The sequence below is a fragment of the Pseudochaenichthys georgianus genome, chromosome 7 (assembly GCF_902827115.2).
Source record: "Pseudochaenichthys georgianus chromosome 7, fPseGeo1.2, whole genome shotgun sequence".
Classification (NCBI taxonomy): domain Eukaryota; kingdom Metazoa; phylum Chordata; class Actinopteri; order Perciformes; family Channichthyidae; genus Pseudochaenichthys; species Pseudochaenichthys georgianus.
Window position 1 is genome coordinate 17808745 of NC_047509.1, and position 19861 is coordinate 17828605.

Consider the following 19861-nt stretch of genomic DNA (forward strand, 5'->3'; position numbering starts at 1 on the left):
TTTACACACGGTTGACCCTAATGTCCCTTTCTTCCCTTGGCCTTTCTTCATAGCAGTAACGTGTGTCGATGCTTTTATTTTATAGACGAATGAGTTTTGCAACAACCAACTGGAAAAGTAGACAAATTACAAATTACAGCTTTTAGCGCCCTCTTCCGTCATCATCTCAAGAGTATTTTCATGGTGCTTATCCAAAGTTATTGATTTATTACATTAGCTTTCGAAGCACAGTAATATATATTTTGTACAAATTAGTTTGTATTTTGTTGTAAGTATTCATTCAATATTGTGTGTGAATGACAACCAGCGCACTGCTCCTGTCAGTCAGCTGGAGTAGGTGGGGTCACAAAGAGCCAAGATGGCTGACTTTGAGGAGCCGCTGTCAGAAGAGGAGAAGGTTTGAAGACTGTTTTATTATTTGCTTAACGTTGTGTTTTATTATTTGTTGATATTAACCTGTCTTAAATGTTCACATTAGGTCACGGTTGAGTTTTTTGAAAGACAATGCCAGATTTAGTCATGTATTGAAATGATAAAGTAGTGTTTCTGGTCACCACAAGCTAACGAGCCGATGCTAGTGAAAGCTTATAGTTGGCTAGCGGTGAAATCAAAGGCTGGTAGAAGGCTTTAACCACTAGACACAGAACAGTTTATAGTTGTTGAAATGTTATCTTTATAATTGTTAACAAAAGTATCGACGCCAGTTTTCAACAGTCGCGTTGCATTGCCAGTGTCTGCAATAATTACAGTATGGGCTACGCATTCCTCTCATGTAATGTTAGCTAGCATTAGCGGCTAACGTTACTTGTTCAGGATTTCTGGGTCAAACAGATTCAGTTGCAGCTCAAATACTTGTTAGCCTCTCCAGGCTGCAGTTCAGCATACCGGTGTTTACCGTTTATATGGAGCCTGACAGTGACACCCTGCCAGTGGAAGCTGGACACATTACCAGATGGACGCAAAGCTCAAATTAATAACAGACCGTCGTTCCTTGTACCCTCATGTAATTAATATTATTAATTATCAATGTACCATTAACATCAACAGATTTGCGACATCATTTTGGTTATAGAGAAATATTTAAAATTAAACATGTATTGGTGGTCCACAGGAACATTTAGGGCAAGATGATGGCAGGATTTTATATTGACATGACAGTCTCTGGACAAGCATTTCTATTGCAGTGTCCTCTCATAAAGCATGGTCTCGATGTGTAATCCTTCATTCACAAAACATACACAAAAGCTCATATGTTGGTAAATAAAACTCACTTGATATTATTATTGATTGATTTGTTCTAATCGAGATGCTATACTCATTTATAGTTTAAGCATAACGGCATGTAGTGTAGCTCTGAACTGATTTAATAGCAGGTCACATTATCATGATAAATCAATTAATTGGTAGCATTTTATCTGCTTTCATAGGTACGCATAGCAGCCAACTTTGTGACTCATGCCCCTCCGGGAGAGTTCAATGAGGTCTTCAATGGTAAGATGTGACTAATTGTGACAACAGTTGCATAACAATAATAATATTGTATTTCGTAGAATATATTATATGATAATTTGCTTGATAATGGTATTGATTGTTTTTTCTTATGAAAGTAATGCATAAACAGTGGTTTCTTTGTGTCTTGCTAGATGTGCGACTTCTTCTCAACAATGACAACCTCCTCAGGGAGGGGGCATCACAGTAAGTAACATATTTTTAAGAGAAATGCCAGAAATGCCAATACTCAAAATGTACAACATTCAAAACACTCGATCCACCATTACATCATATTGTGTTTTGATATATATTAGGCACTCTTGATTATAAACATGGCCAGTGTTTTCAAAATAGTCAGTGGAAAACATGTATTTGAAAAATATGGGGGTATATTATGAACGCCTACTGAACTTTTGTTTCTTTTCCATTTGTCCAGCTCCTTTGCCCAGTACAACATGGATCAGTTTACTCCTGCTAAGCTAGAGGGCTATGAAGAGCCGGTATGTTTAATCCTTAAGTCTTTTCTATTCATTCCAGAAGAGCACGTGTGAAAGCCAGTCTTTTTTAAATCTTTCCCTTCCCTTTTGAATAGGTCTTGATCACAGAGCATGGGGACTTGGGTCAGGGACGTTTCCTGGACCCTCGCAACTGTTTGGCTTTTCGCTTCGACCACTTAAGAAAAGAGGTGAGCGATGTCCAGCCCTACGAAGGAGAGACTGCCCTGAGAAGCTGGAGAGATGCCTGTGATACTTCCCTTAGTGCCTACGTCAAGGAGCACTACCCTACTGGAGTGTGCACAGTAAGGCGCACACAAATTGTGACAAAATATTCATCTGTGTCTGACATTTTAAATACTCATACTTGATACCATCTGTGCAGGTATATGGGAAAACCGTTGATGGTCAGCAAACTATCATAGCCTGCATTGAAGGACATCAGTTTCAACCCAAAAACTTCTGGTATAGTGACTTTCCTGCAAACCTTTGTTTGAAATAATATCTGAATATAGGTCCGCTGTCTGTTTATAATGATGGGCTTCTCTTCTCTTTCACACAGGAATGGTCGCTGTAGGTCAGAGTGGAAGCTAACCCTCGGTCAGTCAACTGCTCAGGTGGTGGGAGTGCTGAAAATCCAGGTGAATTACATTTAGTGAGCGATACTTCAGAAATGGAAAAAAAGTAAAAGAGGGACATTAGTTTTTAAACTCGTTTACTAACGAAAGTCTTGTCTGTCTGCAGGTGCACTACTATGAAGATGGGAATGTGCAGTTGGTTAGCCATAAGGAGGTAGAGGAATCAATACCAGTGACTGTAAGTGAAACCTTTCATACATGGGCACTCATGCAGTCTCTCAGCAGTGGTGTTAACCTTGTGTTGCTTACAAAGTTTAAGCCTATAAATAAATTGGAAAGTAATGATTGTGTTTTTGAAACAGAATGAAAGCCAGACAGCCAAGGAATTTGTTGACATTATTGAGAATGCAGAGAATGACTACCAGGTAAGCAACCCTTCATTTTATAAACTTTTTAAAATGCTAGGTCTTATTTTTATCCAAACCTTAAAGGTGGGGTAGGTAAGTTTGAGAAACCGGCTCGAGATACACTTTTTGTTATATTCCATGGAATGCTCTTAACATCCCGATAGCAATAAATATCTTAAGTGCTTTGACAAAAAATCCATAAAAAAATGTCATCTGTGGAAGCAGTAGTACTGTAAAAAGTACGACCAATTATTTTAGCCGGCCCGGCTAAAGTAACTGGATGGCCTACCTGCCTGTCAGCCTTCCATCTGTGCACAAACTTATCTCGTGCCCTCATTGGTCATGTGCGCGTTTGTGTGTTGGAGGAGGGGCTCCGTAAGGAAGTGGCTGATTCTTTCCGGCTGTGTATTTTCAAATTCTAGCGCACTGGAGCTGGTTTGAGTGGTTTCTCCAAAATTACCTACCCCATCTTTAAAAGAAACAATTATTTTTTAAAGGAAAATGTGAAGATGCTATACTTAATATTTGTTGACTCCCACCTTTTCTGTCAGACTGCCATCAGTGAGAACTACCAGACCATGTCTGACACCACCTTCAAGGCCCTGCGTCGCCAGCTGCCTGTCACACGCACTAAGATCGACTGGAATAAGATCCTAAGTTACAAAATTGGCAAGGAGATGCAGAATGCCTAGTGGAAGGTCAGGGACTTACCAGGGAGACGCTCAATCCACTGGGCCCACAACAACCCGCCTATACATGCGCAAGGACTAACCAAAGCAAAGCTTTATCAGTATGGGGCAAGGAATTATAAAAAAAAAAAAAGTATAACTGAAGATTTGCAGACCGTTAAGCACAGATATCCGTCTGCTGTAAGAAAGTTATGGAAATAATCATGGTTGGGAGAAAGCGGTTACTTCTGGGTGTGTGTTGTAAAAGAGTTGTGTTGGTTCAGTGTGCAGGGCTTTGCTCAGGACTGCTACGTATAAAGTAGACCTCCAGAAGTCAAAAGTTAAAATAGTCAATCTGATGCAGAACTGTGGAGTTCTCAGCACACATAGGAAATAACCAGGACCACACAAGGCAGCTGATGAGAGAAATGAAGCACACATCACATATCAGGGTTTAATTATAAGAAAAATATAAGCATTTGGAAAGCATTTACTGGAAATACCAGTAGTTGTGTGTTGCTAGTGAAATTGACAGTATGTCTAGCTGTGCACGATCTTCAGCATAGCTCTGTTCCTGCACTGTACACCTGTACCTCTGTGGGCTGAGGGAGTGTTACCTGTTTTCTGTTGCACTCCACTGATTTATGTCTCCACCCATGCAAGCATTGATGACTGAAGATAAAGCAACTTCCACGCTGTAACGTATTCTCTGTTCTGTTACATCGGCAACACCACCTCCATTGCTGTACAGCTTTTCCTTTGTATGAAGAAGGAAAACATACTCATATTAACCAAGATTTATTTGCCAAAATCTCTTTCCTATGGTAAAGAACTCCATCTTCCAACCCATGTATGCAAATTTCTATTTTAATATGCCGGGTTTTTTTTGGAGTCTTAAAATAATGCACTCTTAACTGTAACAAACGTGTATTGGTTGATGCCCAATGGACGCATCACAGTAAAGCAAGATCATATACTGCTGACAGGACTTCTGAAAGGCCATATCATATTGTATGTGTTACATAACGTCTGAGTAGGCTGACTCTGGATCAGTTATACTACGTGCTGTGTTCAACCCTCACACCATACGACAACTGTGTGCCGATCAGTTATAAAGTTGAAGACTGTACTGCCCCATTCTGTTGTAAAAAATAAATGGATTGAAAATATTTGATGGGTTGTTGTTTTTTTACATAGCGTATTAATCAAGATTGTTTTACTAGCTGTTCTAACAAACACTTCGACACACTTAGCTTTAAGGCATTGTCAATGTATTAACAGCACTGGATGATGGAAGTGTTCATGATATGTGTATTTATAGAGAAAGCTGATGGACGATGCCCCTCACAGACAAACAGTGTATCAATGTACAGTTTTTAATTGATTTCTTGAAACAGTTACTTTCAATCAATTCTTGATTTTAAATCCAGAAAAAAAACGTAAGCCTCAAAAGGTACATCATAGTGTTGTTCGGAAAAGACAACACTGAATCATTTGACGGATACTATCAAAACTAGCAGTAACAAGATACAAACCTTAAGTCCCCATCATGTGCTTGATGGGAAATCCTCCAAGAGTTATCGCATGATAGTCCATCTTGATTTGGATAAAGAAGGCATTACTTTCCCTGAATATAAAAATGAATTGTAGACATACAATATATTATAGTAATGTAGTACAAAGTGTGCTCTCCCTTTTTAAGATTCAGTGTATTCATGACTAACGTAATAGAAAAAAACAGCACATGCATCTGATGGTAATTAAAATAAACTTTAAACTATTTACAGTATAATAGTGTTTGCATGGACCATCTCAACAGGAACTGCATAAGGATTCATTGGAAACACATTTATAAAGGACTCACTATAGTTTACTGTGTAACGGTGATATCTAAACATGTTCTATACTCTACATCCATATAGGTTAGCCCTCCTACTTGCTATACAGTGTTGCTTCTGACTCGAGCCGTGGCGTTTTTGATTATAAAATGACTGGCGATTTGAGCATTATAGAAAAAGAAAAGGAATGTTGTACTTTGAGACCTCTTTAACGTTTCTTTCTTTAAAACCAAACAGGTCTTTAGCTTGTTCTCTTTATACATACGATTTCTAAACACCCTTATTATAGGGTGAATGTGGAAAATGAAACATAAATATTTTCATTCTAAAACTTTAAACTTACAAACAAATCTAGATAAAGAAACAAAGTCAGGAATGGTAATAGAAATATTAAATCAGATTAAAGAAAAATCATAATAAACTATATTTTATTTGAAATAGTTCTTTTTTTCTCAGGCTGTGGTATGGAGGTAGGGGTGTGGAGGACGGTGACGCATCTCCCAGAACCAGCCCAGCTCTGAAGTGTCTCTACTACTGATTTAGTGTGCTATGAAGAGCGTATGAGGGCTGATAAAGGTGAATATTACAGTAACTGTCGATGTAGGCCTCACTCTTTTACAAGTAAGTTTGTCGAATCTGGCTGTTAGCTCGAAGATAAAAGCAGGTCCGGCTCCTTGGCTCCTTCCTGCCCGCTGTTGCTGTGTCCGCAGTTCCCCGTCAGCTCGGGGAAGAGGCTGGCCCGAGCTGAGTGAATTGGAGAACCTGGAGTTGGACTCATGCCTGGTTTCTTGGGAGGGATTGGAGGAGGATGGGTCCTCTCTGAGCGAGGAGTGAGGGGGGAGCGGATGCCTGGAGATAAAGGCCCTGAAGAAGGAGACCTTCCCCCAGGAGGAGATGCTGCTAGATTGCGGTAGTCTGTACCAAAAGGAGAGCTGCTGATTGGTGCCAGCTTGACGCCGGCCTGCTGGCTGGTGAAGCGGGACAGCACCTGAGTGACGGTGTTGCGAGCCAGCTGCTTTGCCGAGCTGTGCTCTAGTGGGGGAGGGATGGAAGAGGTGGTGGGGGAGAGGTCTCTGGGGGAAAGAGGGCCTCCATGCAGCTGATGCTCCAGCTCAGCCTGGCTCTGGAACTTGTGCCTGGCGGCGTGGAATCGCTGGTTCACACTGGCCTGGTAGGAGGACTGATGGAAGCCTGGGCTGCCCAGACGCTTGGCAAGAACAGGGGAGGAAATAGGAGAAGAAGAGAGGGAAGAGGAGGCTGTGCTGGATGGAGAGTGAGGATGAGGGTGAGGGGGAAGAGGGGAATGCAAAAGTGCTCCACCCCCATTCTCTACCACCCCTCCATTGTCTGCTCCTCTTCCCTCCTGTGCCGGCTCTGTCTCTTTTTGAGTGTGGTGCCCATTGACCTTTGACCCTGAGCAGGATTTAGGAGCAACAGTTATCTTTCCATCCGGCTCAGTCTGAACAGAAGTGGACACCAACATCATTTTAGAAAGAGATTCCTTCACCTCTGTCTCCTCAGCCTCCTTTGCCTTTTCTTTACCCCCTCCAGTTTCAGCCAACCTCTTCCTCAACTCCTCCAACTGTTTCTCGAGCTCCGTACTCCTCTCCTCCTCTTTGCTGATCCTGGCCTTCATCTGCTCTCGTTCCGTGTTCAACTCAGTGAGCTGCCTCTCAGACCGGGCCTCCAGCTCTTCTGCCCTGCTCTTCTCATCTTCAAGAACCCCACGGAGCTTCTCCATGGCACTGGACTCCTCTTGGAGTAAGGCGTGAAGTTGGGAGACCTTCTGAGCCTCCTCCTGTGCCTGGCTGTTGGCTTTCTGGAGCTCCAGCGTCAGGGTTGAGGAGATCTGTTGCTGCTGGGACAGTGACTCCTCCACCTGGCTCGCTGCCTCGGCTTGTTGCTGCTCTAACTTCCGCACAGTTGCACACTCCACTTCCAACTAGAGAAAGAGATAAAAGATTAAAGGCGAGGCAGCTTTTCCACATTTGGCCACAAGGAGGCAAAAGAACACTGCTTTGTAACATTGGATCCAACACAGGAAGAAAACGCCTACCTTGTTTCAGTGTAAACATTTTGGTATGTATTTTGCACTTATTCCATTGCAAATACAAACTATGATTAAGTCAAAAGTGACTGAGTGTCTTTTCTGTTTATTTTTAAATATAACTTAACTACTTCAAAGGGAATCCCCCTATTCATTCATTCATTCATTTGAAACAGATTAAATGGCATACAATATGTCAAATGTATTAATATGTATTAGACCCAATGCATATCAAAATGTCGGCTTTCTAGTCTGTACTTATTGTCTACTAAACTTTAATTGCATTTGGGACACCTAAATTACTATGGATTTAGGAAAAGGGATGAACGACACTATGTCGTTTTAGAGTCAGAAGAGAAACAGAAAGAAGCATTTGGTCATGTTTTGCCATGTTAAATAAATATTTGCTTACTCGGCAAGTTTATGGAACGTTTAGTTTGCTGTGAGGTCATTAGACGGTGAATGGGCGGCTGAAAGCTTTGATGAGTTATCGATGGAAAGGAGAGGTGATGAAACACATGTACAGAAAAACAACACAGTCAGGAAGCCTGAGGAAGACACTCAGGAACCGTGTCTTACATAAAGCCCCTGTATGAAGTTTGTATAGTGGCTGATTGTGTGCTCACAGTATGTGTGCGCCAGCTGACCTTGCATTAGACATGGACATCCATTATCTCAGGTTTCCTGAGGCCATAAAGCCACATGGCTGCTGGACAACTAAACAATGGCCTCTTCCTCCTCTCTTTCCTTTGAAACAGTACTGTAGTGGTGCATAAAGGGTGCCTGCGTGGGTTGTTACTTTATTGGGCCAAGCCCTTTCCACCCTGCTGAGTCACACAATAAACTGTACTGATGATTCCCTGCTCAGTTGCTGGGTTTGACTCTAAAGGACGCTGTGCAAACAGGCAGAGGAGAGGGAAAGAGAAGAAGAAGAAAGAGGGAAATGAAAGATATCTTGAACCAGCTTGGATATCAGCAAGAGAGAAGTGTGATCTCACTCACTCTCTCTCTCTCTCTCTCTCTCTCTCTCTCTCTCTCTCTCTCTCTCTCTCTCTCTCTCTCTCAACACACACACGCAACACACACACACACACACACACACACACACACACACACACACACACACACACACACACACACACACACACACACACACACACACACACACACACACACACACACACACACACACACACACACACACACACACACACACACACACACACACACACACACACACACACACACACACACACACACACACACACACACAGCAGGTGTACATGTACATTTGATATATTTTACACATAGTCATACCTGTTGCAGCAGTTTGTCTCTTTCTGTCCGCAGCATGAAGGTGAAATCATCACTCTGCGCTGACTCCTGGGCCCGCCGGCGTTTCTCCTCCTCCAGAACACCTATCATCTATCACACGTTGGAGCAATTCAATCACATGACATGCAGACGGGTTTTTCTTGTTGCAGGATTCAGTGTATGCATTCATCAACAAATAATGTTTCTTTAAAAAAAAAAAAACCATTCTATTAGATGATCCTGCTTCACACAGTGTTAAATTCAATACAACTATAGGAAGAATCTCAAAGAAAATCTGACTTTGGGGAGGAACATAAAGTAAAACTATTCCCAGACATCATTTAGAATCAAAGAAACTGGTTGAGACAATGTAGTGATTTGTAGTGATTTCATTTAAAAAAAACATTTCAGCATTTAAGTTTTTCATGTGCCAAGCTCCAACTGTTACTTTGACGGGTGTCCACTAACTAAACAGCCTGCATAGCAGAACCTATTCTTCATTACTAGGTTTTGTCAGTTTTATCAACTTTAATAAGGTTTACTCATCAGAGTCATCAGGTTGATATTTATGAGCTCTACTTTGATAAAGCTCCATATGCCCCCATCTAAGCTCCGGATTCAGATGTTGCCTGTCTGCCTCACTCCCCCAAGCCAAGGCTACGGGACAAACATGTCGACAAATAGATAAATGCATTCATACACAACAAGCCTTTTGTGTGACACTGCTTGGGTACTCTGGGGATAGCAGCATCGTCCAGACACGCAAATCTGAACTGAAGACGATGAGCTATAGAATTCACTGAATGTGTGGTTTCCTGACTGTATTACTCACCCTCCTGTGTCTTCTCTCAGCAGCAGACAGCTGTCCCATCATCCTCTCCTGCATCCTCTTGCAGTGAGCCATGACCAGTTTCAGCACAGCCAGAGGGTTGGGGCCCACCGCCCGGCCCTGCATGTGTCCCTGAGGCTGGGAGAGCGTGTTTTCACGTTCATCTGACTCGCTGTCCCGCTGCAGGGCCAGGAATGGATCGCTGAGGTCATACTGGCCATAACGCTGCTGGACGAAAGTATCTCTGTGCTGAGCCTAGATACACACAAACATAGAGCACACGTAATGGTACTGTTAGGCTGTCCCATTAGCATCAGGTGCTGGATTAGATCAAGGCAAGTGCAGCTGTGTATTATTTCTACCTGCGGCGTTCTTTCCCGAATAAAAAGAAAACTGAACAATGTCATTTTATTAAAAAGGCCTAGTTTCTGCATTGCAGCACCCGAAACATGTGTCAAGAAAAAGACACAGTAACTCATCACAAACATACTGAGTGAACTTTGGAGATAGATTGACTTTTAGGGAAATCACTTTTTGTAGCATACATGTAACACCATCAAACATTGACTCATAAGTAAATGTGTGTACAGGAAATCTGTCTGCATGAAGGGATGTTAGTGTGATTGTCAGTGTGAGCACAAGCAGATGGTCTTTCCCCTCAACCTTAACATAAAGAGCCTGTCCAACCCCCACCAGGGGCAGATGTTAACTCCTCCCCAGGGATGTAGGGGTGAAGGACCTGGCCATTAAATAAGAAACATACACAGAGCTATTTTTAATGGAGAGTTTAGGATATACCTAAACCAAAAGCGAAATAATCCAATAATAAATGACAGCACAACATCAAGGAGATGCTGAAGGAGAAGAATATTGCGTACGAATAAACTAGTCGCCATTAACCATAGACTGTGCCAGCTTGTTTGAGAGGAACTGGCTAAAATGACGTGACACGTGATAGTTGACCTCACTCTGGGTCTCCCCGATACATCATCGGGAAGTCTCATTAACGACTTACAGTGAGTAGGGTTGATTTCTAGAGGCATGCAGGGTCAGCTGGCGGCGTTCGTGATGTCAGCACAAGCCACAGAGTTCACACCACGTGCCTTCAGGACACCCGTCACTGTCTCCCCATCCAATCCTCATAAGACACCCCGGTACTCTGGCCCCCCTTCGTCTCCCTGCCCAAACACGCATGGCACCGCATTCCTCTGCCTGTTCATCACCATTTCTCTCTCTACTTCCGCCTCTCTGTCAGTCCTTTTTCTCACACGCTCTGAACAACACAAATACACACATACACACCCAGAGGGCATCAGTAGGCAGGCTGTATTTGAGGCTCTTTCTCTGGCTGAACAAAGAATGTGACCCTCAGTGAGGAGATTACAGGACGTGAACAAAGACGCTGTCTCAATGCCTTGAGTCTTAGGCATTGTCTCCATGTCTGACCCAGAAGGCTTCAGTGTGCATGTTAGGATGGGTACGCATCTGTGGGTAGTATCTCTGTGTCTTTCCCCCCCTTTTTATGTTAATATGCGTGTGCATGTTTACCTGTGGCTGTGTGCATGTGTTTAGGGCTGGTCTTTGAAAGTAAAGCTTCTTCATCAAGCTGAGACAAAACTGTAGCTTCCTGTGTTAAATGGCTGTTTAAACCGACCATTAAGGGCAGCCTGAGATTGGATTGTCTGTGTGTGCTTGGTTGTGTGTGGTTGTGTGTGGTTGTGTGTGCCATGGAGGCAGTCCTTGCCTAGGGACTGGTCTCCCATGGTTTCCCCAGGATACTTTGGATCATAATGACAGAGTGTGCCTTCCTTTATGAAAGGGCACAACAAGCAAACCCTCGCTGCTGTAAGGCTGAGCTGGAACTACTGATGACAAATGTCTCCACAACTATGGGTAGGAAGGAATAAATGACATGCTGTTACTCCCTGTTTCATAATCAATAATTCTGTTTTTGAATTCAGATCAAGAAATCATCTCAAATATCATGCCATGTGAGAGCTATGGAAAGTGGTGTGCTACAGCTTGTTTGAGCATTACCCTCTTCAACAGATTGTATCCCCTAATGCATTCCCGCAGCTGTAACGACGTGTGGAAGACAACCTGATGCTTTTCACCTGGAACAATTCTGTTGGTCCGTTACCTACAGCCCCAGGATACAATCATCTCTTGTGTGAGCTGAAAAGAACCAGGGAGTCCTGTTTCCTTAGAGATCCTCTATAATGGCCGTCAGACAATGAAGGCAGCAATTCTAATGGTACATCTCCTGTTACAAATGTGCAGTTTGGCCCTTAATCTGACAGGAACTGCATTCAAAATGAGCATGAATGAGCATCTGAGCAATGAGCATGCTGCTGGTATTTGTTTGCACATCATGCTGCATAAGGTTTTTCGCATAACCGACTGTCTCCAACGTTTTTAATCCTGAAGCTTTGCAGAGGGGGTTTATGGGAAACGTATGTGGCGAATTAGTTCCTCTCTTAAGAGAAATAGTGAGACACACAGAGACAAAAGGACAGCAGGACCAGACCTGTCAAATATGAAAGTCTTTGTTAGAATTAAAGGCTTGTGCTAGTGTTACCGTAGGAGGACAATACATTGGGATGCCCCCACATTTTACCTTTATTACTTCTAGTATTATTAGTTATATTCATTAATCAAGAATCTTGATTAAATATCATGTAACTGTCTAAGACTATGAGAGGAGGTAGGCTCTAATGTGAAACAAAGACAGTGGAGAACAAAAGATGACACTAGGTCAGCAGCTGCAGACTCTTTAGTGTTGGATCCTCTTCAGATGTATGTCCCTAGCTTCAGTGTTTTCTTGGATGAGGAAGTAAGATGTTAGCAGTACAGTTTTCCTCATGGGGAGAGGACAACTACTCTGCTCTACTTAATAGTGGACAAGGACATTTAGTCAATGGACCACTTGTCAGCTGTGCTGAATAACAGGCCTTGGCAGGTGAGCGGTATCAATCCACTGACGGTCACATCTGATTTAACAGAGCTGGTGAAGCTGCAAACTCAAACACACACAAAGGGCTCTGACCCCATTTAGTTGGTTCTGGTCATATAGCATCAACAGTCTGGGCGAACTCGTAAACATTTTGAAATGGGTGACACAGAGTCCATGAGTACAGAGTAGACAGACTAAAAGCTTATGCTTGTAGTGTGTAACCTATCTATAAGGTCCTCATAAGATGGAGTTCACTCATTTAAATTCTTGAATAAGGACAAGCTGTACAAAACTACGTCTGAACTGCGTGCTATGAAGTATTTCCATAAGGCACTAGTTGAGTAAATGTCAAATATACATTAAGAAATATTAAAAAAACATATTTTATACCAACCCATCAGTGTGCAAGTCTTATTTAGTTTGAGCATTTCAAAGGAAGTTTGGAGCGACAGATTAATGACTAGCTAACCAGCCACTAAGGACAACATAATCATTAGCTACACAACACTGACAGAATAACAGTATGTAGTATTGTCTTGAGATAATACATATTGCAAATGTACTGACTTAAAGATACATAAATGGATATTTGGCCACATGGAGGAAATGTAAAAGTGTAGACACAAATGTGTGAGAATTATGGGCCGTAAAGCCAAAATAGTATTATTGTTGAGGCCTAAAGAGAAGCTACAGTATAGTGCCAGAGAGTTTGGTGATATCATCTGTGGGTCTTACAACTTTCACATAGTAATTCAAAAAGTATTTATTAGTAGATCCTTACATCTCTTCACATAAACACTGTTGTACTAGCAATGCATTAACAGTACCAGGTTTTTGCACCAGAATGTTTTGTAAGCTTAATCGGTATACAATTAGCCATTTGTAGTGCATAACATCCATCATTTATTTTATTGTATTATTTTTCTTTAAAATATTTTCAAATGTGTACCATTAAAATACTGTCAAGAAATTCCACTTTAAGGAAAGAACTGGGTTTAGAAAATGTGCAAGGAATATCAGTTTGAAAAAGAAAACCTGGTGTCTCGTGCAAATATCTCAGAGAGCAAAACATAGTTGGTAATAGAAAGAGAACCTCAGGGGGAAATAATGTTTTTGTACTGAAAGGGGCTTTTTTCCCCATATTTACCATAACAGACAAAACATGGACCCCAGATACAATAGATGCAATTTGTACAGGGGGCCTGCCTCAGTGACATATTTGCAAAACATGCTCAGCAAAAGAAAGACAAATAAAAGAGAGCAAGAAACAGAGACAAGAGAGAGAAAAAGAGTTTTAAGTTTGTGCTTTTTAAAGTGCTAAGGTGTGTGCTTAAGGCTTTGGCTGCATCTTCCACACCTCCCACCCACACATTTACCACAGACAGCACTAAGATAACTGGGAAGACGCCAAACCAAACCTTACTTTACTTTATGGGCTGTGCAACAAGACTTCAAAAGTAATGATTAACCGCCCCAGTTGCTATCATCAGTGGTTATTGAGGAAACATTGAAACTCTTGCCCTTTGGTCGGACAATGCTTTTGGAGAAGCAAATCATTAGGGTGGAACAAGGAAGTCCCCCTCAACTGAGTCAAAAATTAAACTGATTTATGTCAACAAGAACTGCTTTGAGAAGCAGTGATTTTCTTATCTATGACTGACCACTTATATCACTATTCTATTTGTAGCAAGCAAATACTCTCGTGTTCAGTGCAAATAGCGGCTTAGGGTGGAGCTCGTTACCATAACAGATATGATCCTTATTTTGAGCTGGGTCAAGGGATAAGACATGCTGCCATAGGAAATATAGTACCCGATTTATTTCTCACATGGACTAATATTTGATGTAAATTAAGTATGTGATGTGCTATGTGCAGGTTAGAACTTGGTCTTAGCAAAAGCAAGAGAATAAAAGAAAGTTTGATCAGTCATGTCGACATATTCAGGTCAGGAAGCTTTACACTCGCAGGCCTTAGGCAGTTGATGTGGAAGCACTTCACAGTCATCATAGACGACTGTGCATTACAGTCTTATAATAGCTAATGCTATGCTTTTAAGGGCACCCTCTCTGAGGTTTGTGCTCATTTTTTATCATATTTTACCCTTAGCAATCTCTAAAACATGTCCAATTTAGAGAGTGATTTTTGTACAGGAACAGAATATACAATCTTATCTGAACAGCACACTCTAACCAAGCCCTATTGTTTTATGGAGTCAGGAAATCATGTCAGCCTGCCAAAATAGACAAAGCATTTTAGGATTACAGGATATGACATCATATGTAAAACAAGACTGGTCCTGCTCAACATGACTGTAACATTTGAACCAAAACAAAAACGGTTCAATCCATTTTCAAGTGGCCATATTTGTTTCACAGCCAAAGGTACTCAAGAACAAACCTAAGAAATATTTTTCACAACGGAGAATTTAAAAGGCAGGTCTGTTTTCCTTTCTTTAACTGTCATTCCTTTGAGCTACTGGAATATTCTCTATGTTGGATTAATGCCATGTACTGTATGCCTGACAGAGGGAAAATAATAATATAATTAGTTCCTGTATAGATATAGACAATCATCAACTCATAAGATACGCCACTTCTGTAGAACTGCACGACCTGTTTCTGGTGTCATGTTCTCAGGAATGTACCCTCAAGTAAAACTGCTACTCTGTCTCCTTCGTTATGAGAACTAAAAACAGTACAATCAGGAATCTGTAGAGACATGTCCCAATGGTGACGCCACCATAAAAGTAAGCAAACACTGACACAGATTCAACTTGTTAGAGGTGTCGTGTACAGGGAGGCATCTGAATGGGGTTGTCCCAAGCAATCTAAAGGAATCCCAAGTACTTGCTGCTGAGGAGAGAAAATATTTCAAGTTTGGGAAAAGAGAGGCGAGAATTTAAGTGCTGTTTTAACTTTCTCAACTGTCCTCAAGTTAACATTATTGACACATACTGATTGTGGTAAATGTGGCATGCTAGCTGAAAATGCCAGAAGAGAACTCTAGATGGAAGAAAAAAACACTATGGCACATCAAGAATCAGTAAAAAGTCACAGTTGGAAAAGGAAAAACAGGAAAGACTGACATTACAATCCGACCTTCTGGGTGGAAAATCAATACACAGTCAGACAGAGCTCAATATTGGACACATTATTCTGCTATCAACCCCTGACCTAGCCCCATGGCTACACACAATCTGCCCTATCTTCGACCAGTCAGTAAAACCGTAGTACAAGCCCCCAGTGGGAACACGGGAAGTCAGTGATTTGAGCCTACAACTCTTTACATCCTCTCCATAATAAACACTGCAGCCTGTAACTGGCCCACCAGAGACCACCAGAGCGTGTGTGTGAGTGAATGAGTGGGCAGATAGGACACGGGTCATGGTAAAGATGAAAGACCCCCGTAATGTTGCTGTGTGTGAGGAAGGAGGAATGGAGGAAGAGGGAAAAAAGTGGTTAGAGATACAGAAAGATGAATAAGTACAGACAGCATGGCGACTGTACATTTGTCCTAAGGGGAACTTATGTGCGTGTGCGTAGCGTTTGGGGCCAACCCTGCCTGCATCAGATCTGGAAAACTGCCATCTAAGCTGCATCAGGGCTGGTAATGTAAGATCGGCTTCCCTTCAAGCCCTGGCATGAAAATTATGTCATGATTACTTGCTAGATGAACTTCCCTATCAAGGCCGGTTCATTAAGACTAGACAGTCAGGGTTGCTACTTGTCCTCGTCACAGCCTGAATCACTACTTTAGACAATGAGTCAAGCATTCAGAGACTAAGCAGCTTCATCCGAGCATGGAGCAGCTGCAGCGATCATGAGTGTGAAAAGCAGCCAGGGGCACGGGGAGAGCCAATCAGACTAGACTCAAACACTGCAAAGCATTGTAGCTATGCCCTTTCACTTGAATATGAATGAATGAATGAGCTGGACAAAACTGGGGATTTATAATTTAAATGTGTTGTTGAGTGTCGAAGGTGCTTTCAAAATCGCCCTAGTCTGTTCAGAGTTTGAAACACAGTACGATGCAGCTGATTTGTCAGAGAAAGCCTGATAACAAGTGTTTGAGGTATGTGCCCAAAGAGAGGTGCCAAACAGCCAGCAAAGTCTTCCTCTATGGCCGAGGGAAAATATTCTTTCAGTTCAGAAGCAATTGGAATTTCCAAGATTGAAAGAAATGTGAAAAGATGTTGATAGTTAAGACAAAAACTGTTGACATATATAGTTCTGAATATTGCCTAAATTGGAAGAAAAATATGAGAATTTGAAATGTAGACTACATCCTGTTTAAGGCAGTAATAACGTTTGTGAACTGTTGGAATAAAGGCCTGGGAAACCAGAATGACTCCTGCACCATTGTCTTTACTAGCTCTGTTTCCTTAGTTTCCTGTTTACACATACCCTCCCTTCTAGCACACATTCTTTTTGGGGGGTGTAATGCTGACAGGTTAATTTTAGTGTAAAGGCAAGCAAACAAGTGTGTTTTTTAATAGGTTGCTAGGATGGCTTTAATATTGTTTTTCAGCTTTTATTACGTATGACTGCTCCCAAATGCATGTGAGGTGTTCTGCAATGTGTATGAAAGTGTCAATACTCACTCTGAGGGCATGTATGACCACATCCTGGGCCTCCAGCTCTCCCTCCAGGACACTGAGGAGAGTCAGCAGCTCTCCTCTGCTTAGAGCCTCCACATTCATCTTCTCATCCTGAGGACACAGAGCGAGGGAGAGGGAATGTGTAAGAGACATATTCTTACTGGTAGTTTTTAAGGAATAAAATGTACTTAAAATTCAATCAAAATGATCTACCTAGTCAAGAAATTAAAATGTGACTGGCTGTTATAAATGGATTTATGTGAAGCGGTGCACTTAGTGCTAGCGTTAGTGACTTTTCTGAGAGCATTGTGTCAGTGAGTCGCACAGAACGTGTTTAGGAGGGGATTTTGGGTCCCATCTTCGGCCTCACTGTGTTGTGCCCAGGGTTATAAACAGGAAGTAATTAGCATATCTGCATGTTAAGTTGCTGAGGGACTGAGGACAGTTGCTGTATTCGGTCTCCATAGTAAAGATTGTATTTGTTTTAAGGTGAATGAGATGTTTGAAACATCTTATTTGCACACACTTTTAAGGTATTAGCCATCCCGCACTCCATCCACTGTGTCCTGTGATTCATCAGCTAGGTCCAGTCATAGGGCCACAACACACTTCACACAGCTGATGTCATCCTTAAAATTAAGAGAAAGACAAAACACAGTTGACTTCATCGTTGTTGAAGTTGCTTTCAGGTTATTATCAGTGCCTCATCATGATGGGCTGCTCCTAAGAGTGTTAATCAAGTGTTTGACAAAATACAAGCAAGCTGGTCAGTCAGATAACCATTTAGTCACTATTATGCCGTGCTTTTTTTTAATGTTTTTCTGCTAATTTGTTCAGATTTTAACTTGAATTTGTCCCTCCTCAGTACCAAAAGTTAAAGCAACCGTCTTCATCCTCCCTTTGAACAAACTTCTCCTCTTCTCTAATAGAGAATGTTGGCTACTGTTTACTTTCCTGCTGCAGCATTCAAATACCTCGGTGCATTCTGTGGCTCACCACACATTTACAGCAAAGCAACACACACACGCAACACACACACACACACACACACACACACACACACACACACACACACACACACACACACACACACACACACACACACACACACACACACACACACACACACACACACACACACACACACACACACACACACACACACACACAGATATAAGATATATTGGCTGTCAAGGCACTCTATGTGTCACCCGATATCTGTAAATCAGTGTCCATGGAAAATAATATCTACATTCCAGGGATGCCCACACCATGGATGTATCAGTGAATAGTAAATCCCTGAATCCAACTCTCTAGCCTGCATGGTTTCATATGGCAAAGTTGCATTGTGGCTTTGTGATGAACTCATAACCGCCCAATGTAAACATCTTACAGTATTGCAATGATATATGGTTCATCCATGCAACTCATCACATGATGATCGAGCAAAGTAAACAAGTCTATATAGGACAGCATTGGAGCTAATTTTTCTCACTAGTCTTTGCTTGTGTGCACTAGGAGTACACAGTGCACTTGTTTTATTTATGGTCATCTTTTCTCTCAGTAGTACACAACGCATGGATTAAACTTTTAACTTATCATGGCTCATTAACCAGGAAGGATCTGTGCTCAATGTGCAAGACAGATTGCACATTATGTTCAAACCAAACTAATGATCGCAGCGGTTGCTCAGGAACAGCAGAGGGTCCACCTGCCGTCTTAGGCCTTTGTCTGACACAAGGGACTGTCATTATTTCCCGTGTTGTAAACATTAACTTCAATTGCAAAGTCATATAGACATCACAAAAACAACACATTAGCTATCATTCATATAGATTGCCTGCAGTGATGATGGTAAAATCAATACTGCATCAATATTACTGAAGTAATCACACCCATTACCCTGAAAATGAACTCAACATAAGACCCCTGGTTCTCTGCGATTGTTGCTTTTATCTGTCTTTCTAAATGTACTTTAGCAATAGGGTTTAGTGCAAAGTACTGACTAGTTGGCGGCTGTAAAGTTTCACTTAACCAGAAATGACAAGCACCATGCACTACGAGCAAATAGGTTGGGTCAAAAACCTGTCTATGGACTTTTTAATTTTACCTTTTTTTACTCAAAAAGCCCGACTATATTAGAGACTTAATTTGTGGAAGACATGTAGCAATTATTCCCACAACCTCCCGTGTAAACATACCTTCATGCGCTCAGTTCTGGCCGCATTAATTGTTCTCCAAATCCAAAAAGGAGGCTCCACAACAGCATGAATCAAAGCAGTCCACTGTCACAGCGCCCTGGCTCTCAGGCGAGTGCAAACAACAGACGTTCAACGACGAGGCCGCCAGCCAATCAAAGTGGCGTAGTGTAACAATCGGACCAATGGCTGGATGGCATTTCGCTAGGGGGCGGGGATTAGGGCGTCCCTGAGTCTCTGGGATAAGCCTCTTTGTTTCGGACGTCCAGTGTTGATTTCTACACATGACTATTTCTTAGCGTAATTTGGTACATTTGGTCTAATCATGGCATACTATAGGTGAATGTTGAGTAGTTGTGATAGTAAATTATTAGTGACAATAGTATGAGTGTGCTCCAACTGAGTATTTTGCAATCAAAAGCTACATTAACATATTCAATTGATTA

The 19861-nt window shown here is 41.8% G+C and overlaps 2 protein-coding genes across 3 annotated transcripts; one reads left to right on the forward strand and one right to left on the reverse strand.

Annotated features, from left to right (window-relative positions):
• The first annotated feature begins 307 nt into the window (after positions 1–307).
• On the forward strand, positions 308–4807 carry capza1b (capping actin protein of muscle Z-line subunit alpha 1b). The gene is made up of 10 exons (XM_034086585.1): positions 308–397; positions 1428–1491; positions 1644–1695; positions 1928–1991; positions 2084–2290; positions 2371–2450; positions 2548–2626; positions 2730–2801; positions 2926–2988; positions 3522–4807. The coding sequence occupies exons 1-10, from the start codon at positions 359–361 to the stop codon at positions 3660–3662; spliced, it is 861 nt and encodes a 286-aa protein (XP_033942476.1). The 5' UTR covers positions 308–358; the 3' UTR covers positions 3663–4807.
• Positions 4808–5000: 193 nt separating this feature from the next.
• Positions 5001–19525, reverse strand: cttnbp2nlb (CTTNBP2 N-terminal like b). Of its 2 annotated transcripts, XM_034086582.2 has the most exons (6): positions 19419–19525; positions 17744–17846; positions 17221–17328; positions 9670–9921; positions 8841–8948; positions 5001–7418 (listed from the first exon to the last, which is right to left on the reverse strand). In XM_034086582.2, the coding sequence occupies exons 2-6, from the start codon at positions 17792–17794 to the stop codon at positions 6120–6122; spliced, it is 1818 nt and encodes a 605-aa protein (XP_033942473.1). In that variant the 5' UTR covers positions 17795–17846; positions 19419–19525; the 3' UTR covers positions 5001–6119. The 2 variants fall into 2 exon arrangements, with proteins under 2 accessions (XP_033942473.1, XP_033942474.1); XM_034086583.2 differs by lacking the exon at positions 17744–17846.
• Between the last annotated feature and the right edge of the window lie 336 nt (positions 19526–19861).